The sequence below is a fragment of the Psammomys obesus genome, unplaced genomic scaffold, assembly GCF_907164565.1.
Source record: "Psammomys obesus unplaced genomic scaffold, mPsaObe1.curated_primary_1811, whole genome shotgun sequence".
Lineage (NCBI taxonomy): Eukaryota > Metazoa > Chordata > Mammalia > Rodentia > Muridae > Psammomys > Psammomys obesus.
The window spans coordinates 13,112,402-13,137,430 of NW_026596240.1; the positions used below are offsets into that span (position 1 = coordinate 13,112,402).

Genomic DNA, 25,029 nt, shown 5'->3' on the forward strand with positions numbered 1-25,029 from the left:
GTAATATTTTACTCCTACGTATGTTTCAGGGCTGACCATTTGTTATTGGATAGCCAGTTGGTGTACTCTTTCCAGAGAAGACTATTCTTACGTTCTCAGCATTCTGTAGTTGCCAATAGTTCCTTGTACATGGTAGAGTCCTTGCGAGTTCTCCTACCCCCACTCCCCCACTTGAACATGTCTATTGGTGGCATGTTGGTGAGATTTTATGAGTGTGGCTTCTGACATTACTAGGTGACATAATCTCACAGCAAACTCCCTTCTTCTTCTGACTCTTACAATCTTTCCTTCTACTTCCTCTACTGATACATTCCCTGAGCCTTAGGGGCTGGAGTGTTTTCTAGATGTGTCCATTGGAACTGGGCTCCACAACTCTGCATTTTGATTGGTTGTTGTTTTCTGTAATGGTCTTGTCTGTTGCAAAAAAAAAAAGTTTCTTTGATTTAGGGTGGGGGCTACACTTATCTATGGATATATCCAGTATTAGACATGGTTTTCATCTTGTTGAGTGGGTCTTAAGTCCATTTAGAGAACTGTTAAGTTACTGCCAAAATATGCATGCCACTACTGCAGTCTGAGGGTTCTTGTGCTAGGCTGTTTATTGTTGTAGTTCATAAGTATCAGAGCTAGGTTGGTTGCTTCTCTCCTTTGGAATCTTGCATATCACCCTGTGGTACCTTTTGAGATAATATTTCATTATGTAGATCTGGTGAGTTCTACTGTACACCAGCTGGCCTCCAACTCACAGAGATCAGCCTACCCCTGCCTACTGTGCCCTAACCACTGTCCCTTAACCCCTATCCCCTACCTCCTGTGATGCACCACCCCCCTAAGAAGCCCATGGTGCGTTTCTTCAAGTAATTCTTACTTTGCTCAGGTGTGTACTTAGAGTATATGTTGGTGGTCTATATGCCAACGAAGTCATGAACTATTTCTTTGAAGTAAAAAGGACAGTATGATGTTTTGAGAGACCACACCATGTTACTGTAATTACATATTGTGTTCTGTTATTATCATTAATCTCTCATTGTAACTAATCTATACATTCAGCCGTCAAGTGTATGTGTATAGTGAAACCTGTGGTCTCATACTATGTAGTTTCATCTACTGGAGATCTTTGTGTGTATCCCATACAGAAAGGTGAGACTACAGGACTGTTCTTTTTCCTTGAGCATGATGTGACATTTTAAGAGTAGGAGTGGCAAGTTCAATCTCAGTTTATATTGTTGAAAGAATGTGGGCATATGGAAAGGGAAGACAAAATCAGAGGCCCTTCTGAAGCTGTTGTAATGACCAAAATATGATCACAAATTGAAGAAAATATAGATAGAAAAGGGTAATAAGCACTTTATACTTCAGAATAGAAAGATTTGAATGTTTTCATCGTTGAACTCTATATATTTTTCTATATTGTCTAAAATAACTTTTTTAGTTGAGGAAAGTAATTTTTTTGTTCTAAATATATTTCCTTCTTAGAACAAAGAAATGAGAAAGAAACCTTCAGATTCCAAGAAATCACTTGGATCTGCTTTGAAGTAAGTGAATTTGTGGTTTTCATATGAAAAATTAATGTGTCTGTGTATAACATTTTTAAGACTACATCTTTAACCACTGTGATTTTAAAATTGTGCATGATTATAAAATGTGCATTTAATTTTTCTTAAACACTTCAGTTTTAGAAATTTGTAGAACTTAGAATTACTTTTTAGTGGTTTGTATTTTTTTTTTTAATAGAAAAGAGACAGATGCTTCAAAAATCAATGAAACTGTTGCTTCAGCATCTTCTGGTAAGTTATAAACTTTATGTAGAAGTCAGAGGAGACCCTCAAATATTGATCCTTGATTTTTTTTTTTTTTTCTTGTTTTGAGGCAGAATTTCTTGTTGTTCACTGTTTGTGTATTCCAGACTAGTTGACCCTTGAGCTTCTGAGGAGTCTTCTGTCTTTCTTCCAGCTTGCCTCAGGCATGCTGGGATTACAGATGAATGCTATTGTATCCAACTTTACATGGGTCCTGAATTCAGATCCTCATATTTGTAAGACAGACACTTTTATCCATTAAGCCACCTCTCTAGACCAAATTGTTAACTTTTAAAATTCACTCAAGTGAATGTATTTTGTCATTTTCACAGAAACTTCTTGAAAAATGATATTAGAAAGGCATTATTTACTGAACATTGAATAGTGGTGATCCAAACGAAGTTCCTTTTGGTTTGTTTTTATTGTTGTTTTATTTTTAAGACAGACTCTCCCTACATAACCTTGGCTGTCCTAGAACTCACTAGGTAGACTAGGCTGACCTCAGACTCACAGATCCTCCTACCTCTGCTTCCCTAGTGCTGAGATTAAAGGTGTTAACCACCACATCTGTCTTATAAGAGACTTTTAAATGTGAAAATTTATATAGCTCTCTGTAATTAAAGAAAAAATTAAATCAGAGTCCTACTTATAGTGAAAGACGTCTACCAGGAAGGCTGATGACTTGATAATACTTTGTTAGTATGGAAATAGAGTCCACCCAACTGTTAATTAATATTAATGGAACTGTTTGTATGGTCTTTCTGAAGGAAAGCTTAATATTATTAAATTTTACTAAATGAAAGAAGGGAGGAAACCTTTTCATGCATGTGTGAACACATTTGCATGTGCCTGCGTTTGGAATCTCTGACACCTTCAGGTCTCATCCTCAGGAACCGTGTCCTCCTTTGAGACAGTGTCACTTGATGTTGAACTCTCCAGTTCGCCTGCTTTCCAGGGCTGGGGTTAGAAATGTGCGCCACCATACTCATAATTTTTTGGGGGCTCTAACTCAGATCCTCATGTTTATATGAGCAAGGACATTACCCACTAAGACCTTCCCCAACATTAGAAGTGTGCATTTTGACACACTTAGTTGTCTAGATCTGGGAATTTTTCTAAGTAATAAATCCCAGGGCAGAAGGGATTGGAGGCTACAGTGCTCTTTGAAAATTATTCCAAGGTTAGCTCTTACCTGAATCTGAATGTTGTTTATAATGTGTTATTGAAATACATTTTCTAATTATTTTAGCCAAAACTGGACAAATAAAGCCATCTACAGTCAAAGTGAACAAATTTACAGGTATGTTGTTTTATATTGCTTATTTGTTTCTTGTAATTCTGGGGATTGAATGCACAACTTTGTGTGTTTTAGGCAAGTGTTCTACTATTGAGCTACTGCCTATTTTGAAGCTCTATTTCTATTAGGATTCTAGTCACTAACTAATTTGCTAAAGAATTACATAGGCTTGTATCTCATGTGATAACGTATGTTAAATATGTGTGTTAATCTTTGAGAATTATAGTCATTAGTAGTCAGAATGAGATTTAGCTCCCAGTGCTCTAATGTTAACTATGGAAGATAATACTTTAGCTGGAGACGTGTTTCTTGGAATGGATACCACAGCTCTTTCCCTCCTCTTTCACTGATAACTTTTCTTTTATAAAGTCTCTGGTTTCTACCGAGACTTTAAAGACCTTAGTATTTGGAAAAATTGTTTCTTTTCAACCAGATTTTTTTTTTCCTGTAAAATGGCTTATATGTTAATCCTTATGAATCTCTAATATCTTGTCCATATAAATGCACAGGTAGTTTTTATAAGCTATAGTGGGTTTTTTTTGTTGTTCGTACTCGAAACAGCATTGTATATATCCTAAATGGTCCCCTGCATTTGCCTTGTAGTCGAGGCTGGCCTTGAATCCTGATCCTCCTCCCTCAACCTCCTGAGTGCTAGAATTACAGGTGTGTACCACCATGCCTGGCTCACTGTAGTGGGTTTTTAAGTAACAGGATTTTTTTTTTCCAATTTCCTATTCCTGCTAATTACAGGTTATGTTAGAAATATTCAAGATAGAGCGTACTATATTAAATTACTATATTAAATTGCCTTCTTTGTACTAAAGGGGAAATACCATGGTAACTGGAATATTTGGACTATTCACGTAGTAGTCTGAGTCTATCTTCTGAGATGGTCATAAATTTTTAGGAAAAATTTTGGAATTTCATTCATTTTAGCAAATAGTTGTATTTAAAGTTTATGAGAATCACAAATGGAGATCACTAGGCTGGGAAGTAAAGCTGTTAGTCAGCCCTTAACTGCTGGGAATAAATGCTAGGCATTCTTTCCTTAAATATGTAGCATTCTCATATAAGTGGTAAAGTGAATTGTCCGTGACAATAGCAGGTATACATAAAGAAATCTTTTCAATGGCTTACTGAGGTTCAGTTTGTTTCAGAATAGCAAACTTGTAAATTACTAAGAATTTACTAATTAAGTGTCAAACTCTAAGGATTGGTGCAGGATTTGCCCATTATAGACAGGGATATATTCATACATTCCAAGACATATGGTAAAAGTCTCACTTTGAAAAGGTCTAAATATATGTGATTTAGTCATATCTGTAATATATATGTTTATATATGTGTACATATATTCATATATACATTTACATCTGGAATTGAGATTTTGAGACAGGGTCTTACTGTGTATTCCAGGATGGCTTGGAACTCGTAAGTAGACCAGGCTGGCCTCAAACTCAAGAGATCAGCATGCCTCTGGCCTGTTGAGTGCTGGGATTAAAGGGGTGTGCCACACCTGGCTATGATAAAGTTTAATTTTTAAATTAGGCACAGTAAGAAATAAAGTGACTTATGTAAAGTGGTTTCTCCCCCCCCGCCTTTTTTTTTGAAAGGAAGTACTTTATGCCTCCTTGCAAGATACACGAGTTACAAGGATCACTGTAAAACTCAAAGGTGTGGCCATATATGCAGGCAGAACACTGTATAAATAATAAATAAAGAACCCTTTTTAGAAAAGACTCAAAGGTGTAGCAGACAACTAATGTGCAGGTAGCATGTGTGTCCTGTATGTGCTAGGCTGTATGAAGCTAGACAGCTGCAGAGTCCATTCCACTTCTCAGGATGACTCCTCTCCCTCCCCTAATTTAAAATTTAGAAAGTGCATTTTCTGAAAATTTCTGTTTAATACTGGCTCATTGAACTATTTGAAGTTCAACAGTTGGTAGTGAGTAATTAAAGCTTTGGAGAGCAAAACCGCAGATAATGAGAGGGCACTTGTATTATACTTTTGCTTGTCTCTGAGTATAACAGGTGAGTGTAGATTGTCTTTATGGATGTTAATGGCTCTTTTCATATGATTTAATTTTAAAATTATAGTTGTAATGTATCTATCTTTGTAATGTCTGTGTTACAAAGTTGTAATAATTACCAACCTTGTGGAGGAGAGAGGAGTGTGGAGAAGAGCACAGAATTCGTAATGCCCAAGTTATCAGTTTAACTTGTAATTCAATTTCAGTGTACTAATTGATTCTTGCCCATTTTCTCTTTACTTTCTTGCTATGTATAACTTCTATTAAGTTTGTTTTTTGACAGTTTTTATGTGTATAAAATGCATTGTGTTCATCCTCTTATTTTTTTTCCCACTCCTGTATGTCTGCCTTTTTGTTTGTTTTTCAAAAAGGGCTTCTCTGGGTAACCCTAGCTACCTAGCCCTAGCTGTCCTGGAACTTGCTCTGTTACCCATGCTGGCCTCAAACTCAAAAGAGATCTACTCACCCCTGCCTCCCAAGTGCTGGGATCAAAGGTGTGCACCACCCACCCCAACTAAGTCTCTTCTTATATCCATGTCTTTCTTTCGTTTTAGTTTGTACTGTCCTTTGGAGCCTGGTGGGCTCATCTGTGGGTAAATAACTGATGACAGTGATTGAATCCATCAATAGCCATTGGTTTGGGGAGGGCCAGGGTCCTTTGAATCCCTTTCAGATTCATGACTGATGAATGACTGGCCCAGTCTTTTGCAGGCCATTAAAGGCCACATCAGCTGCTGTGTATGATATAGTGTTTCCAGAAGCCATCTTATACCCTAAAGACAGTGTTTCATAGCCTTTCTCCCTATCTTCTGGCTCTTACACTCTTTGACTGTTCTCTTCTACAGTTTTTCCTGAGCCTTAGATGGTGTTGTAAGTGTCGCCATTGCTTACTCTCATCACCTGATGTAGCCATGAATCTCTGCATTTACCAATGTCCATTGCAAAGACTAGCTTTTCTGATTAAGGCCGAGTAGCATTTGCCTGTGGAATAAACTACGTTATAAACATTTATAACGTAGTTTGGGGCCATGTTTTAGTTTTATTTAGATTTAGTTTTCCTCTAGACCCTAAAAACCTCATCAGCATGAGTTTTTGCCCTGGTTTACAGTGCCAGGTATGAATTTCCTCATGTGGAGAGAGCCTCAAATTCAACCAAAGAACAGTTGGCTACTCTCATAACACTCTTACCACTATTGCATCAGTAGGCACATCCTATCTGCCAAGATTGTATTACCGTTTGTAGGTTTCGTAGCTGGTAAAGATGTTGATTCCTTTTCTATGCAAGCATCCTTCAGAGTACCTTCTGGGATAGGAGAAACTAGCCAGGAGTTAGAAACTTTCCAGCTCAGCTCCAGTTTCTCTATTCCTTGTAATGAAGATAAGTGATGACTTCAGCTATAATTTCTTACCATCTAGTTACTGTGGGCAGCCAAGAGGAACCAGCAAGTGCCTATATCATTTTGACAGCTTTTGGAGCCCTCTTGAACAATAGCTAGTAAAAAGCTATCCCACATCTGGCCCTGGCATTTCTTTTTTTTAATAATAGAAAGGATTTTGCCTCTCTGTTTTATAGTAGATTATTGTGCTTATAAATATCATTATCTTGGAAAGTAAGCAACTGTTATAGATGCGTAGGTAAACTGAGCGATCAGACCAATTTAAATGGTCTTATTCAAATGGGACAATAAGTAGGAACCATCTTTATGTGACCTTTGTGTGTTCTTAAATGCATGTCAGTCAAGTGTGATCCAGGGAATCATATCTTGAGAGCCTCCATAGCAATTGCTTTTGGCACTAGTGAACACATGAGATTGCTTTTGTCCTCATACTTTGTATTTTAGCTTCTAGTTGATTCATACATTGAGAGATATTTAACTTAAGTCCTACTTCCTAGTAACTGATAGCTACATTGCTAGATGTCCCAAAATGTGGTAACACTTTATGTTTTGAATAAAATATGTTATTCTTATATTGGTTTTTAATGAGATTCTTTGGAGATTGATACTAATTTTATATCAAGTAAAACAGTTTTGACTATAGCTTTTGTAATTTAGGGAAATCAGCGGGTTCTGTAAAATCTGCGGTTACGGTAGCTGCCAAAGGTAAAGCTTCTTTCAAAACAGGTAAGACAACTGAGGAGAGAGGCTTATAAATTTTACAAATTTAAAGGATACATTGTTGAAAACAAGTTTAGAATTCATACAATAATTTCTAGTATCTGATAACATCTTGAAGAGTTCAGTATTCCTCAGTATTTAAAATTTACAATGTAGGATTTTTATTTGTTGGTACTTTCTTCTTTAACAATATTTTCCATTAAAGATACATTTTTTACTGTATATATTCTTTAACAATATATTTTATGACTGTATTATATGTATCTATATAACTATATGGTCTGACAGTAATATATTCATAGTTTTCTCTTTCATTGCCCCCTTTAAATGGTTTAGATACTTCCTTTTTCCCTATTGTTAGAATTGTCATTTTGTAGTCCCTTCCACAGCTTAAAGTTTATTTGATGTTTGTTACTTTAAAGCAGATTATTTTCCCTGATAAAGAAGTGAAACACTATTTAACATGAATGTTGTACATGGACATTAGCATGATCCTTTTAATAGTACATTTTCTAATAGTTTAATTCCAAGTAACCTTTGTAGAAATGTCAAAAGTATTTTTTAAAATTCTATATCTTACATGGTTATTAAACTTGGAACTAATTTAAGGCCAATAAAAATATGTCAAAACTTAAATTTGCTTTTAATATTACTTGTAAAAAGGTGGAAATAAATAATATATATAATAAAATTGCTATTCAGATAAGGTTGAACTATTTATTTCTGATACATTAATATGAAATATGTAAAATGTGTAGGCATTTAATCTTAGAATAATGGTTTAATTCTACTTTTAAAAGCAAAATCTGGAAAGAAGTCTCTAGAAGCTAAAAAGTCTGGGAATATCAAAAACAAAGACTCCAATAAACCCGTGACTGAACCAGGTAAACCATGTGCTATCACTCAGTGGTTTATTTTTTAGATCCTCTTGGTTTGTATTCAAGATATATTTTGAAAATTTTCTCTAAAATTCCCAAAGGGAAGCCTGGGAGATGGCTTAGTTTTTGAAAGGGTATTCCGTTTGCAAGCATGAAAACCTGTTTTTGGCTTCCAGCAACCCACGTAAAAGCCAGGCATAGCACACACCTGTAATCCCAGTGCTGAGTTGGGGGGATAATGTAGGGATTTCCTGGAGCTCATTAGCATGCCAGCCTAGCTGAGTGGATGATATCTAGTGTCAGTGAGACCCTGTCTCAAAAAATTAAGCTTTGAGAGCAATGGAGGTAGACATTTAATGTTGACCTCTAGCTTCCACATCACACACACAGCCACACAGCCTCAAAAGGGTTACTTTGTTTTCCAAAGAGAGGTTTTTCGTAGCATGAGAGAAACTGAAGTGACAAAATTACTATCTTAAATTCTAGTTCAGACTCATTAGTTTAATTATATTAGCAATTTCTTAGAAAATTAAAGTAGTCTATTTTGTGCAGCAAACTCTGAAATCAAGATTAGTATGGAAGACAAAGCCACAGGAAAAAGTGCTGAAGAAACTATTTCAGGTAGGCCAGTAGAAATTGTATTTTGGTCTTTGTATTTAAAGTTGAAAGAAAGTATTTTTTTAATGTATTTATTTATTTACTTTGTGTAGATGAGTGCTTTGTCTTCACCAGGATAGGCCATCAGATCCTATTATAGACGGTTGTGAGCCACCATGTAATTGCTGGGAATTGAACTCAGGACCTCTGAAAGAACAGGCAGTGCTCTTAACCTCTGAGCCATCTCTCCAGCCGAAAGAATTTTTAAGAGAAGAGGTTCTTCTGGTTGTATTACTTGTTTGTGTAAAAGTTGTTTTATCTAATACTAGGGTCAAATCCCAGGTCAAATGAAATACATTACAGTTTAGATTTATACTCTGTCTCTGTATCCTTTTGAAGTTTTCGTCTCATGAGGAATAACTGTGATACATGATTTAAAGCTGGTGTCACAGGAGAACAAGGCTCTCTAAATCATCTGAGCAAAGCCCATATGGACTCAATGAGACTGAAGCACAGCACGCACAGGGCCTGTATGGGAGTGTGCGCCATGTCCTCTGTGTGTAAATTATGGCGTGACACTCTGAGTGTGCGATGGAGTGGGTCTCTGGTTCTTGTGCCTTTTCTTGGCCTCTTTTCCTTCTCTCCAAACTTGGATGTGATATTTTTTGTTTTGTCTTTATTTTATTTTGTTATATTTTGTTGCTTTCTCTTAGAAGCCTGTTCTTTTCTAATGAGAGACAGAAAGAGTATGCATCTGGATGGGAGGGGAGGTTGGGAGAAGCTAGAAGGAGTAGAGGTAGGAGAAACTATAATCAGGATATATTGATTGAGAAAAGAATTTTTTCAATAAAAGAAAAGACAACTGTTATCACTTTTATACCTATGTCCTACTGGTTTTTTAACCATTTGTCAGTCATATACACGTTCAAATAACTGCTTTACTTTATTATTGACTGAAGTAAAATCTTGAAGATAGCATGAACTTTTAAAAATTGTGTTTTCACTATTTTTGGTATTAAGGTACTTGGAAGGCCACAGAAAGTGAACCAGTGAGCAAGGTCAGTTTTTGTATTTTATTTACATAGTAGTCTCTGAACAACTGTATTTCACTTTTTGGCATGGCAAAAGTTCTTAGTAATTTTCAATTCTTTAGATACGGTGTTGGTTTAAAAACCTTGAATAAATGTGTGTGTTTATGAAGATTACTCTCCTGAGAGTATGCAAAATGGGTTTGGGGTTAGATAACAACTTATTGGAACTAGAAAAACAAGTAGATTTCTAATTTATTTGAAGGACATTTATTTTCCTGTATGTTTGAGAACATCCTAAATCTCATTCACCTAGATTTATTGGTTAAAATTTGAGATTTCTCATTTGCAATTTATTTTTATTTAATAATCTACTCAGTATGAAATCACCGAGTAGTATGTCTTACTTTAGGAAAAGTATTTTAAGCATTGGTATAATAGGGTCAGGGTAGTACAGCATTCCTGTAAAGCTCTTTAGAAGGAGCCATATATAAACAAACCTGAGAAACCTTGTTTTTAAAGCTATAACTCATTGCAGGCCTTCCTTCCTCCCTCCCTCCCACCCTCCCTCCCTCCCTCCCTTCCTTCCTTCCTTCCTTCCCCCCCCCCCAATCAAAATAGACCAAGTTTACCTTAGGGGCTCTAGAATTCTCACTGTCCACAAAAGGAAAACCTAGCATAATAAGAAATTTAATTAAGAGTATAAGTAGATCTGGAACAAAATAAAACATAAAAGTACTTACTCGTGGTATAAGGATCTTAAAGGAAATAAATAAGCTTAAAAAATAACTGCCTAAAGAGTGATTGTTGTTCAGGAGGATGACGAGACACAGCTGGCTTGGGTGCAGCTGTACACATCACATTGTAAGGCACAAGCGTAGTAGCGGTAGAGGAAGGAAGAGGGGCTCTAGTCAGGGGTATGAACTTCTGCTTTAAACAGTAAGCCAAAAGGAGACTAGATGACAGATGTTATGACTGTAATTATTCTGTGTAATTGAAAATTGTAGGTTTGCAAATCCTAAGGGTGTCTTTACTGTTCTGTTGCTGTTCCTGAGACACTATGGCCAAGGCAACTTATAAAAGAACGTATTTGGAGGCTTCCTTACAGTTTCAGAGGGTCAGTCTGTGATCATTATGGTGGGAAGGATGACAACCGGGGCAGGCATGGAGTTCGAGGCTGGGCCTGGAGTGAACCCCTTCTACAAGGCCATATCTCCTAGTCCTCAAACAGTCCAACTGGTATCAAACATTCAAATGTGTAAGGCTGTAGGGGCCTTTCTCATTCAGGCCATCACGAAGGGCATTTGTGTTTAATTTTAGGTCCCATCAGTCTCCTGATTTATATTGCTTTCCTGAATTAGTAAATGTAAGTTAAATACTAATCACTTTCTTAATTTATTTTGAAGGAAATGGAGGAAATGAGCATAGTTTTTATTTCTAATTTACCTAATAAAGGATATTCTACAGAAGAAATTTACAACTTAGCAAAGCCATTTGGCTGTTTGAAGGATATTTTGATTTTGTCATCTCATAAGAAGGTAAGATTTTGTGATAACTGCTTAAATTGTTTATAAGCACATTTTGATAAAAATGTTAAAAATTTAAAAATACTAAAGGTTTAAGAGACCATCTCAAAATTAAACTCTTTTAAGCTAAGAGATTGCTTTTTAAACCTTATATATGTTATTATTTTTGTTTTATGGTTTTGAAACAAGGTCCTGCTCAGGCTGGCTTCAAGTTCATGATTCCTCTGTCCCAGTCTGGTTCAGTCCCCATCATGCCACGGCTCCAATCTCTGTAGGGAGGGATGGGGATCGAATTTAGGGCTGTGTACACACTGTACTGCTGAGCTACATCCCTAGCCCAACTAAAGGATGTTTAAAGTGAAAAACATAAGTATCTTCTATTTCAGTGTTGTTCTAATGAAGTGAGGTTTTTTTGTTGTTTGTTTTGTTTTTTAAGATTTATTTATTTGGGGCCTGGGAGATGACTTAGCAATTAAGAGTACTGGCTGCTCTTTCAGAGAACTCACACTTGATACCTAGCAGTCACATGACAGCTCACAACAGCCTATAACTACAATCCCAATGGATCTGATACCCTGTTCTGATCTTTAGGGGCATTGCAGGCCCATGTCACGAGACATATATGCAGGCACCCCCCCCCCACACACACACACACACACAAAATGATAGTTGAAAATTTTAAAGATTTTTTATTTTTCTTTTACATGTGTATGTTAGTTGAAAGTATTACTCTTTGGGCAGTGGGAAGTCTTATGAGTCAGCCAAGTTGGCAGTCATTCAAGTTTTGACACTAGTGGGGTAGGTGGAGCAGGACCATCAGCTAGTGTGCTTATAATGCAATGGAGAGCGCATCAGCTAGCGTGCTTTTGGTGCAGTGGAGAGTGCAAGTTGAGTTACGTGCAGTCTCGCATTAGGTGTGATGGACACAGCTTTCTAAGTGGACTAGAGACTCCCACACTTTAACAGACATGGAGCACAGCATGTGGGGGTACAGCTCTTTTACAGATGTAACTTTATGTTTTTATTGTATGACTGTTTTGCCTTCATGCATGTTTGTTTGCCATATGTGTACCTGGTCCCTGTGGAGGTTAGAAGAATGCATCAGATCCTCTGGAACAGGAGTTACAGGAAGCTGCAAGCCACTGTGAGGGTGCTTAGAATCAAGCCTGGGTCCTCTGTAAGAGCAACCTATACTCTTAACTACTGAGTCACCACTCCAGCCCCAAAAAGCTCTTATTTTTAAATATAGGCTATTTGTTTTCCTGGTTTTTTAAATATTTATTTATGTATTATGCATGCAGCATTCTGCCTGCATGTGTGCCGGAATGCCAGAAGAGGGCGCCAGTTCTCATTATCCATGGTTGTGAGCCACCCTGTGGTAGCTGGGAATTCAACAAATGAATTGAACTGGAAGAGTAACCAATAACCTCTGAGCCATCTATCCAGCCCAAATACAGGTTATCTATAATATTTAAAGGGAAATAAAAATAGAAAACAGCACATTCTTTAACATTGAAGTTTTTTCATACAGTAAAGTGAAATGGGAAATTTTGAGCTTTTAAACACAATTCAGATTGATAAGTTCTATTGTAATACCAAAACATGTAATAAATACAGTTTAAATAGGTACAGAATCTAAGCTAGTAAGCCAAGATTATGTGCCCAGATTTTTTTAGTATTGAATAGAATTATTTCTTAAATTTTTAATACTTTTCTAAAATTATATAGGAAAATACCAGACTCTGCTAATAGTTGTGTCTCAAGACCCAGTGGTTATTCTAGATTTGGTAGTACTGAACCGTACGTATTCTGTATCCTTCACATATCATGTATACACAGATTTAATGTCTCCTCCTTGATAATGGCACATTTCTATCACACATACAAAGCTTTGGCAGTTTAAGGTATTAATGCAAACTTAACAACACATTTCTTTCCTCAACTTTACAATTTCCAGAACTTGGGATTTGTTCTTACCCTAATTTTTTTTTTTTTTTAACCAAACTCAACATATGATTTGTTTTTGTTTTTGTTTTTGAGTTGCGTTTCTTTATTTGTATATGTGTATGTGAGTATGCACATCCACAGTGTGTGCATGCATGTCAGAGGACAACTTGAAGGACACATCTCTCTGTTTCCACCATGTAGGTTCCAGAGATTGATCTCTGGTGGGTACACTTGGCCACAAGGGCCTTTACCCACTCAGACAGGCCACATGCATTTTCTTTCTCCTCCCAATCTGTTCTGCTGATTACTTTTGCCTTTTCACTTACAGGAAGCACTTAAAATTGCTCGTAGCACTGTACTTTGTGGCCATTATATAAAATGAATACATGATATAAACTTGAATACAGGTGCTACATTGGACAAACTGGTAACAAATTGCCATTAGGTGACTAATGGATAAAGGACTCACTGGATAATGTTCAGGCAGAGTAAATGGAAATACCATTGTACCGAAGAATGAGAAGTTATTTAAATCTAAGGAAGATCTTAATTTAAATGCCTTACATCAAATAAATAAATAGATGAGGCAGAAATGTTTCTAATGCTAAGTAAGTTCTGGTCACAATAAATAAGACAAATTTGTGCCTGATTGTAATTCTACTGCCTCAAGGCAGAGGAGACAAGACCAGCTAAGGTCCAGAATGAGGTAAGAATAAGATAAATAATATTTATCATAAGTAACATAATATTTATCAAAAATATACAGAACTTTTTCAGTGTTAGTTTTAGAATGTGTTTTGGTTCTCCCTTTAATATGCCTATCAGTTCACTTACTTCCTCTTGCTGTTATTTTAGTCTTAGCCTATAGACTAAGTTTTTAAAGTCATTTGACTCTGAAGAGTCAAGTCTTTTCAGGAAGAGTTAATTTTTTTCACTTTTTTTTTCATTTTTATTTTTAAAGGCATATATAGAAATAAACAAAAAATCTGCAGAATCTATGGTAAAATTTTACACCTGCTTCCCAATATACATGGATGGAAATCAGCTCTCCATAACTATAGCTCCTGAAGATATGGACATAAAAGATGAGGTAAATAAGACTTATTTCATCATTTTTCCTAGATCCTATTAGGTTATTAAGACCCAAATTTATTATTATTTTTTTATTTAGTTTTCTCTTTTGGGTCACATACTGTTTTTAGGCTACAAAAGTCTCCTCTCCTTTTAGTGACCACTCAGCCCACTCTTTGGGAGGGAATCCTGTTTTTAAAAAGGTCTTTCTTAGCTGCTGCTCTCTGGCTGACAGTCAAAACAGAATATGGTTGATTGTCCTTAATTTTTTTTTTTCCTCATTTGTCACACTTAGTCATTCAGTAAACCTTCTCTGTTTTAATCATATGAAGCTTGTTCCCTGTTCCTCACTGTTTAGTCTCTTAAAGCTGCCAAAGTAATAGAATAGCTCTTTATGCTACTGCCAGTTTTGCTTCCTTTAAGTACTTTTTTAAGTACTCACATGCGATTCAGATCTGTTCAAATACAACATCCACTGATGCAAAAACATTTCAGTATCTGTAGGGCCTAAAAGGAGATAGAAATTCATAGAGGCTGGGAGAAATGCAAATTTGAGCAACCTCTTCTGATAGTCATCCTAACTTGCTAGCATCGATGGAATTGTTATACATGTTAGTAGTATCAAAGAGAAAAAGTTTAAGAATCATTTTTTAGAGTAACTTTAAAATCTGTCAGGTATCTCATTTTATGAAATACTGGGTTATCCATAGCTGTGTAGATCATTGTATATCAAATCATGACTGAGTGTTAGTATATGAATGAGACAGAGCTTTTACCTTTTACTTTTGAATTTTTGGCTTTATAGGAAGCTCTCTTTACAACTTTGATTCGAGAAAGTGACCCAGAGGTGAGTTTCACATTTTAAATGATTTTGTGTACTGGTTTAATTGAAATATTTGTTTTATTTTTTTTCTGCTTAACAATTAAAGAAAACCCCAGTAGCAATTTGAATACGGAGTTGACTGAGATATTACACAGCTTTTCTTGGTAAAAATGAAAAGTGTCACATAGTCCTTGATATGAATGAATATTTTATACACTTAAATGCGTAATTAGTAGCCATATAGGTGATGTTCCAGCTGAGGATAACATAGAAGAAATACAGATCCTGTTTTATGATATTGTTTTATTCATTGCTTAGCTGTAAAATTAAGATCTTACTATTGAGCTTGAGGGTTGGCTCAGAGATGAGGGGCTTTTCTAGGACACATGAGACTGGGTTCAGTTCCCAAACTGGTGATGAGAGGAGAAGACTACTATTTTCTTCCACATAGTCATTTCTTATTCTTGAAAAAACCATCGCCTCGCCTCTATAATATTAAATTAAAGCTAATCAGTGATTTACTGAAGTTTGATGCTTATCTATTTTTGTTTTCTACATTATCCCAACAAAATATAGGCAAATATTGATAAAATTTATAACCAATTGGTACATGTTGACAATTTACCTGAAGACGGACTTCAGTGTGTGCTTTGTGTTGGACATCAGTTTGGAAAAGTGGATCGCTATATGTTCATGAGTAACAAAAACAAGGTAACTAAACCCTGTCTGTTTACCATCTGGAGCTTCTAACTTGATTTTTGAATTGAAGCATCTATAAACACTATTCAACCATTAAGCGGAAGTATAACAGGTTAGGACAACTTCTTTCAGACTGTGATTTAATTTAAAAAAAAATCTCTTCTTAGTTTTTAAGGGGAAATAAGATTCACAGAGAGAACAAAGTTGTGAAGTCTACAGAGCTGGAAAGGTTCCATGCATAAATTATGTGACTGTGGCAAAGCTCTTTACCCTTATAAAATGAAGGGCATGGTGTGTGTGTGTGTGTATTTCTACAGTGTCTCAAAACTCAAAAAAATACAGGTTAACATGTATATCCTTCTGACTGTAAAACACAGTTTTAGAGCTGTCATCTTTATTTCATGATTTGGCTTCTCTACTTAAAATTACAAACCAAAATTGTTGATGTGTTTATTTACCTTCTTTATGTACTTCTGATATATGTCTATTCAAATTTGTCTTCTTTGATAGAGACAGGATTCTCTTGTGTAGCCCATGCTAATCATAACTTTATACATTATTGCTTCTGCCTACTGAGTTTCTGGGGTGGCAGATAACACTACTATGCCTAATTGAAAAAATTAGACTTTTGTCAGTAGTATATTACCTTAAAGGGCAGTGCTTTTCATTACAGTTACTTTCTTATTACAAAGTAATAGTAATTCATTTTATAAGTATATTACAAGTATGTCTCTTAAGTATATGTAATTAAGTAACAGCCAGCTACTGATTTTCCTCAGTATATTTTGAACTGATAAATAGAGCCTGCCTGTCTGGTACTCTACATAAAGTGTGGCATAGAGTGGGAAGGCAGGGCACAGGTGGCACATAAGCAGTTTAAACTTTCGAAACTTGGCACAGCAAGTCTTTTTTGGGTTTTTGTTTATATGGTTTTTCTGTTTGGGTTGGTTGTTTGGGGGTTTGGTGTATATGTGTTTTAATTTTTTTTTTTTGAAAGATTTCTTTATTTATTATTTATACAGCACTCTGCCTGCAGACCAGGAGAGGGCACCATTTCTCATTATAGATGGTTGTGAGCCACCATGTGGTTGCTGGGAATTGAACTCAGGACCTTGGGAAGAACAGCCAGTGCTGTTAACCTCTGAGCCATCTCTACAGCCCCGTGTTTTAATTTTTTGTGGGTTTTTATGTGTTGTGTGTGCTGGAGGAGAGAAAAGTGTGTTGGATCCCCTGGACCTGGAGTTACAGAAAGTCATGAGCCACCCAGTCTGGGTCCTGGGAACTGAACTCAGGTCTCCTGGGAGAACAGTGACTCCTGAGCCATCTCCCCAGCCCTTACAAATTACTCCTCTGTTTTAAAGAAAGGGAGAAGTTAAAATATTTTTTGTTTCACCTACCATCTGTAATGTATTCTTAAATTAGAATTTATCACTTTAACCTTAGGGGTCAGTCCAGGTGCATTAAGCACATTTGCATTGTACGACCATCCCCACCGTGTGCAGCTGCCACCACCATCCAATTTCTTAACTTTTTCTATTTTCTCAGACTGACACTTCTTGTATATTAAAGAATAACTTCTTAACGCCTCACCTATCCTCCCTTGAATTGTCTTTACAGTTTTGTGATTAGCTTATTTCAGTTGGCATATGCTCTAGACTCATTGATACAGCACATATCAGAATTGCTTTTTTTTTTTTTTTAAGGCTAAACAGCATTCTATTATGTGCTTAGACTATGTTTTTAAAATCTAGTCATCAGTTAGTAGACACTTTTGTTTGTGCCTAATATTTCTTGAAATGTAAGTGAGTAAATAAATGTTTGGGTCTTTGGTTTCAGTTCTTCTGGGTATCCTCTAAAAAGTGGAATTTGCTAGATAACATCCTAATTCTACTTAAAAATATTTTCTGAAGGTGATTCTTCAATTAGAAAGTCCCGAATCAGCTCTGTCAATGTACAGTTTTCTGAAACAAAATCCACAAAATATAGGTGACCATGTGTTGACCTGCACATTATCTCCAAAGATGCTCTCAGAGGTAAGTGGGTTTTTTGTTTGTTTTAAATCAACTTTTATTACATTAGAAGGTCAAAAGCTGGGTCTGTAGAAATAGTTGAGTAGTCAAGTGCACTGGCTCTTTGCAGAGGACCCCGGTTTGATAGCCCATGTTGTGGCCCACAACCATCTGTGTTCAAGTGTCTAGGATCCAGGGCCACCTTTGACTTCCATTAGGACCCTAGGACCCTGTATCATGCGTGTACCTGGTACAGTCACGTACATTCAGGCAAAACACTCATCCATATAAAATAGTAAAAAGAAAGTCAGAAAAGAATTAAAGTCAGAAAACATACAGGACATTTTCTCAGAAAACTTCAGAAACCTTGTGAATGTAATCTCAGGATCATGTAGCAGTCAAACTTCTGAATTTAGATGTTTCTTTATATTGATTATTTAAAAATTGTTTGAGTGTCTTACAGTTTTGATGATTGTGGGAACAGAGTACATGATATAAGTTGGTAATTTTGAAATTTGTAACTACATTTGGATACTGACATGTAAAGAGACCTGGTATAAGCCAGGCAGTGATGGGGCACACCTTTAATCCCAGCACTCAAGAGGCAGAGGCAGGCGGATCTCTGAATTCAAGGCCAGCCTAGTCTACAGAGTGAGTTCCAGGAAAACCAGTGCTACACAGAGAAACCCTGTCTCGAAAAAACACAAACAAACAAAAAAGGAGAGAGAAACTACTGTGATTATACCGAGAAATAGGTGCTGATTTTGATCCATTGTTGCTTTCTGGAAGGAAAAAATAGTTTTTTATTGTATAAGAAAGCAACTTTTACATGTTCTTGATTTACATAGTTGTACAGTAGAATACATATAGAAAAGCAATAAATACATCAGATTTGTGTTTTTCTAATAGTTCTGTTGTGTTTCAGTAGCAGGGGTAAGTAATAGGACCTTATGTTTGGTATCTATGCTTTTTTCTTATCTTTCAAAATTCTTGAGTTAACTGAGGAAAGATATGTATATACATATATGTGTATGTGTGTTTACTACACCAAGCAATAAAATACCAGATGGTAAAAAGTGTTGTGAAGACAAATCAATATAAAAAGAATTACAAAGTCAGATATGATGACACATGCTTGTAGTTCCAATACTCCTGAGGGAAGAGTTCACGCAGTCTGGGCTATGTGAAACCGTGCCTCAGCCCACCCAGTTCCTCACAAGCCGGGCGTGGTCTTGCAGCACTCAGGGAGGCAGAGGCAGGTAGATCTCTGAGTTTGAGGCCAGCCTGGTCTTCAAAGCAAGTCCAAGACTGTACAAAGAAACCCTGTCTTAGAAAAAAAAAAAAGAGATAGACACAAATAGAGAATTATGTATATTAAAATGCTAAGTTGAAACTCCCTACAGAAGAGTCTTTTATAAGACTTGAAGGAGATAGGAAGGCAAGCTGTATGAATATACACACGTAAAATATTTTATACAGATAGGCAAGCCAGCTCAGTAAAGGCACTTTACCTCCAAGCCTAACCACCTGAATTCAATTCCTGGGGTGCATTCCCATGCAAATTGTTTTTCTGTCTCTTTGTTCTCTTACCTCCACTCACGTGTATACAAAACACATAAAAAATTTAAAGAAGAATTTTTTTTGTTGGTGGTTTTTTTGTTTTGTTTTATAGGCAGGATTTCTCTGTGTAGCTCTGGCTGTCCTGGACTCACTTTGTAGACCAGGCTGGCCTCAAACTCACAGATACCCACCTGCCTCCCCAGGTGCTGGGATTACAGAAGTGTGCCACAGTGCCTGGCTAGAACCTAGTTTGAAAATCATTCAAGTTTTTATTTTTACTTTTTTTTTTTTTTACCTAAAAGCGATTGTTTTTAACAATGTTATTAATCCTTTGAGAATTTAAAGTGTTTTGATCACATTTACTTTGTTTCTTCTCTTTAACTCCTCCAGATTGATTCCTACCTTCCTACAGTCCCCACAATCCTGTCCTTTAAAAAAATAGTAATAATAGCTTTAACTTTTTAAATGACCCATTGAGTTCTTCATTTTGATGCTCTATTACATTGCTGGGGGGGGGTTCAGACAATATCTTAAAGATTTATTTATTATTTATACAGTGTTCTGCCTACATGTGAGTTTGCAGGCCAATAGAGGGCACCAGATCTCATTTTAGATGATTGTGAGCCTCCATGTGGTTGCTTGGAATTGAACTCAGCACCTTTGAGAAGAGCAGCCAGTGCTCTTAACCTCTGAGCCATCTCTCTAGCCCCTCAGATAATATTTAAAAGGATTATTGCAACAGAACATATTGTGTGTATGTTTGTGTATGTGTGTCAGTGTGTTTATGTATGTATATCTGTGTAGACACCAGAGGTAGATGTTGGGTGTGTTGTTTCTCCACTTTCTCTTTTGACACAGGTTGCGTCACTGAGCTAGCGCTCACTGTTTAAGTTAGACTGGCTGCCAGCAACACCCAGGAAGCCTACTCTCTCTAGCCCCAGCAGTGAGGTTTTGAGCATGTTAGTGCTCATAATGTTTTAAAATGGATTCAGGGAGTCTGAACTCACATCCTTGTGCTTGCATGACGAGCACTTTACTAATTTAGCCATCTTTCCAGCCCCCTTGTAGATGTTTAAGTAGAGGTGATTATTTTGTTTTGAAGATTTTCGTTTAGTTGTCCTGGCTAGTACTGAGTTCCTGATTTCAAGGGGTCCAAGTAGCTAGGATTACGGCCTGCTGCACCATGCTCCACTTGGTGAAAATGTTTTCCTTGTAAATACGAATCTTTAAAAGCACATCTACAAGGAAAATGTTTATGTCATGTTTATTGGCTCTATTCTAAGTAAAAGATACTATTTTTAGGCTTTTAAAATTTATAAAAGTTTCTCATGTCTATCAATATCTCATAAATTGGTAATTTGACTTATTCTGTGTAGCCCAGCAGCGGGTTTTAATGAGAAAAAAGTTCTAGAATATAAGTTATGCGAATTCAAAAAAACTAACTCTTTGTTTTTAAGGCAGCTCACTTTCTACTTTCTCCATTTTACTGCAAGTATTGAGTGAGTGCGCTCAGTACTGAAAATCCACTAGAATAACCTCTAATAAAATGTGAATTATATTGTAGGTTCAAATGGAGAATGAGCCAGAGCTAGGAAAAGAAAGGTATGTTGCTTTACGTTGTTTCCTTTCATTTTTGGGTATTGTTTAGGTATTTCTGTATGTTATAGTAACTGTTCTCATGTGCCTTACTTGTTCTTTTTATTTGTGTAAGCTTGTTGTCCCTTTATTTCTGAATTCTTATTGGCCTTAGGGATTGTTTTGGTTGGTGGCCATATTTAATCTCATTCAGGTATCTATTGACTGTTAAGAGAAACTGTATATAAACCGTTGGAATTGAATATAAAAGTGTTGAATTTTTATGCTTGGTAAACACCCTGGAGCATTTTAAGCCTCGATTGGTGTGACATGCTCTTCACTAGATTGTTGTGTTCCAGGATAGTTAAATACAGTTTCATATTTTTAATCTTAAAAATTTTATTAGCTTAAAATAAAAATACAATTTCTATTTTTTTTTTTTTCTTTTGGTTTTTCGAGACAGGGTTTATCTGTGTAGCCTTGGCTGTCCTGGACTCACTTTGTTGACCAGGGTGGCCTTGAACTCAGAGATCCGCCTGCTTCTACCTCCCAAGTGCTGGGATTACAGGTGTGTGCCACGATGTCTGGTCCAAAAATAGAATTTTCAATGTATTTTTTAAGAGTTGGTACAGATTTAGAATATTTAAAGTATGGATTGGGGATATTTGTCAAAACAAAATAAAGGAAATACTACTTTGTGCTCACTAATGAGGCGTGATTTTCAGAGTCTCTTCAATCTATTGACTCAAATATTTGTTTTACCCATGGTGTTCACTTTTGATTACTGCTGTTTGTTAGTCTGTTTTAAAATCTTGTAAGATTGCTTTGAAATAGATAATTCAAAATACAAAAGTATGTATTTGGTGTTTTTATAAACAATGTCTTACAGATTTTCTTCTCATTAACTACCTATTTACAAAATCAAAGTATTCTAGTTTGTTAAACTGATCATGAGCATATTAAAATATATTGGTAACTCATAAGCAGCATTTCTGGGTTGCTGTGTATGTCAGCACATACTTTTTGAAAGTTTGTAATCAAACGGTGCAAGTCCACAGCAAGCTTATTTAATAAATAATAGTGCCACGTGTGGTTGTATGGACGGATGTCTTTTTTTTTTTTTTTCTGTGTAGATAGCAAGAAATAAATTTCCCCCAAAATACATTTTTGTGTATTCTGTTTTGTAACGCTTTAACAAAATCTGCAAAAAGCTTGTTTTTAGCAGAAACAGTGTGTTGTCTATTTTGTTTGTTTTGCTTCTTTATAAGAACTCAAAAAGTGTGTTTACAGATAGTTTCTAGGCTTGTTAAATTGATTTTTAAAACCACTTCCGATTTCTGTTGGTTTTTGTTTTTGTTTTCATGAGTTGTGTTGCAAAGATGCAACATGTCCACTTAAAGGCGTGGGATAGAGCCAGAGTCCTTAACGTTACTTGTGTAAACTTACACCTAGAGAATGCTGTCGTTGTTTAAAGTAAGTGTGGTTGCCAGTTCACCTTTATTTCTAATTAATGAAAATTCTAATCATAGATTGCTTAGAGGAAATCTTACATTCATAGCTTAGTAATAACTTACATTATCTTTGACTTATCCTCACCATACCTATTATCCTATTTATGTGTCATTTGATTAAGGGTTTTAGATGAAATTTCCCTTATCAGTTAATATGGGGAAATACCTGGTAGAACTCTCAAATAAACATTAATTTTCTCTATTGTTAAATCTCATTCTGGGATGTGTGCTTTATGATGTCATGTTTTTTCCTCGTTCCTACCTTTTATTATATGCATTTTTAGAAAATTCTGAATTGGTGGGGTCAGGGAATAGGATACCTGTGTACTGAATGCCTTTCTGAATTGTTTTTGCATTGTTTCTCAGAATGTGACTGTTTTCCTTTATGTCATAAAAAGAAAAACAAAGAAACCTGTTTGCTTTTTTTTTTTTTTAACTATTATTAATGTTAATTACTTGACATTTCACTGGCATTCCAAATTAAATACATCAACATTGAAACTTTACTTCATTGTAGCCAATAAACAAATACTCATTTTTGTTAAAACAATTTCTGTGAAGAAAACACTGTAATTTTTAAAGATTAACACACAGTGAGTCTGGAGAGAGAGCTCAGAAGTTAAGGTGCTGATCTCTCAGAAGCCAGGTTTGAGTTTCAGCACCCATACATGGAGGCTTACAACTGCCAGCAGTTCCAGCTCCAGGGGACCAATGCCTTCCGCTGGCTTCCAAGGACTCCTGCACTCACACAGTACACAAAAACTTAGATAGTCTCTCTTTCTTTCTCTTTGTCTCCCTCTCTCACACACGCACACACATACAAATACACAAGTAAAAATAAACTTTAAAATGACTGCACAGAAGCAAAATATGGAATTATCTTTTTAGACCTATGTTGTTTCATATGTGGAACTGCATAGTTACTCTTTGTATAAATGATAATAAACTGTTTATACATTTTAAATATGGTAATGGAGAAAGTCTTGCTTTATCTTTCAGCTGAGATTTAAAAATCTCATGTTCAGACTCATGTTTCTATATATAATTCAGTTTATAAATCTTTAGGGTTAATATATAGCTCACTAATGAGGCAGGAGTTTGAGTGTTTTTTATTACATATTTGAATCTTATAATTTCAAAAGTTTTGTATTTTGAGGAATATTCATGTCACTATGAATGTCATCATTTCTTTGTCATATTTGTGTTTGGCCACAGAGTCTACTTTAGTTCCAAGGATCTGGAACACCTTGATAGGTAGCATCGTGGTATCAGTATTAATACTTTCAGATGGAAACGTGAATATGCTGAGTAGCTTACACAGAAATCAGAGTATGTTGTTATTTAGATCTATGATCTCTAGTGTTCATCTTTAACTTCTCATGTTTCACAGGAACAGCATATTTATTATTTATAAACTTAACAGTTCTTCTTCTGGGAGAACCAGTTTACTTAATGAAATGACTAGACCCTCCTGGGGCAGATCGCACCTTTCCAAGTCTCTGAAATAAAAGTAACATCTCAGGACAGAGTCAGGCATTGTCTAGTGCTGTGAAATGCAGCATATGTGGCCATTCTCTGAGAAGCGTGTCAAAGACAACAGCTTAGTCTCTGCCTCCTTGCGAACAAAAAGCTAAGACTGTACTGAGGTGCCGATGTGGTGTGATCCCTTTCTCTAATCCACTGCTTCTGACAATTCCATGAAGATCTTTGTTAGACATGGCCCTGAGAAACTCCAGTTCTTCCAAGACAACTTGCAGTGTAGAATGTTAACTTAAAATAGTTTATTCTGGTTTTGTTTTCAGTGAAAGATGTAGAATTAGAAAATTATACGTGTTTGCTTATTGTGGATGTGGGGAGACCACAATGACAAAATAATTGCATACACTTGGCTATGTATTTTTCTGTTTCTTCTGGATAATTGAAATATTCTATGACAACTGAGCAAGCGGTTTGTTTGTAGTAAGCTTGTATGGTCATGTTAAGGTGGCTCTAACAGTTTTAGTTATAATTTTAATTCTCCAAAAGCTACATAGGTGCTGCTTTTAAATGCTATTATTCAAAAATACATTTTTTAGAAAATTAAATGTAGGTCCTTTGCATCCTAAAAGGAGGTAAAGTGGTTAGGTGGCATTTCCCCCTGGCAATTTCACCTTCTTTTTATGGAAGTTCACTTGTACGTTTTCGTTTCCATGCATAGGTCACTAGCTTTGTTATAAACTGTCCACACTTTGTTTAGTTACCTGTGCTGTGAGTAAAGTGTCTAATAATAATTTGAGATGTATCAGATTTTCGTTCGTCATTTTCATGTACAAACTTGAAACAGGAGTGAAAATTTGTTAACTTACACAAGTAACGGGAAGCTACCAACAATCCTAGTTGTGCTATTGTTTCCTTTGAATTAAAAAGATAGAGGATTTTAGCTCTTTCACCTTGTATATTTCCATCAGAGAACATCTTAGCCATTTTAATGCTGATTGGCTGGATTTCCCAGTGCTTAGCATTTGTACATCAGCAAACCTTTGCAGTTGGCATCAACAAGATTATTTACAATGATTGAATTCT

General features: G+C 36.0%; 1 protein-coding gene across 8 annotated transcripts in view; it reads left to right on the plus strand.

Annotated features, from left to right (window-relative positions):
• Znf638 (zinc finger protein 638) overlaps window positions 1-25,029 on the plus strand; it is a 93,077-nt gene that overhangs the window by 57,440 nt on the left and 10,608 nt on the right. For 7 of the 8 annotated variants that reach the window (XM_055596322.1, XM_055596321.1, XM_055596319.1 and 4 more), the window contains 13 exons: window positions 1,477-1,535; window positions 1,735-1,787; window positions 3,049-3,099; window positions 7,181-7,249; window positions 8,044-8,127; window positions 8,674-8,742; window positions 9,739-9,776; window positions 11,153-11,284; window positions 14,181-14,309; window positions 15,096-15,137; window positions 15,690-15,824; window positions 17,723-17,845; window positions 20,946-20,983. In XM_055596322.1, the coding sequence (XP_055452297.1) occupies window positions 1,477-1,535; window positions 1,735-1,787; window positions 3,049-3,099; window positions 7,181-7,249; window positions 8,044-8,127; window positions 8,674-8,742; window positions 9,739-9,776; window positions 11,153-11,284; window positions 14,181-14,309; window positions 15,096-15,137; window positions 15,690-15,824; window positions 17,723-17,845; window positions 20,946-20,983 (1,022 nt within the window). The remainder of the gene's footprint in view (window positions 1-1,476; window positions 1,536-1,734; window positions 1,788-3,048; window positions 3,100-7,180; window positions 7,250-8,043; window positions 8,128-8,673; window positions 8,743-9,738; window positions 9,777-11,152; window positions 11,285-14,180; window positions 14,310-15,095; window positions 15,138-15,689; window positions 15,825-17,722; window positions 17,846-20,945; window positions 20,984-25,029) is intronic. The other variant, XM_055596317.1, reaches the window with a different exon arrangement.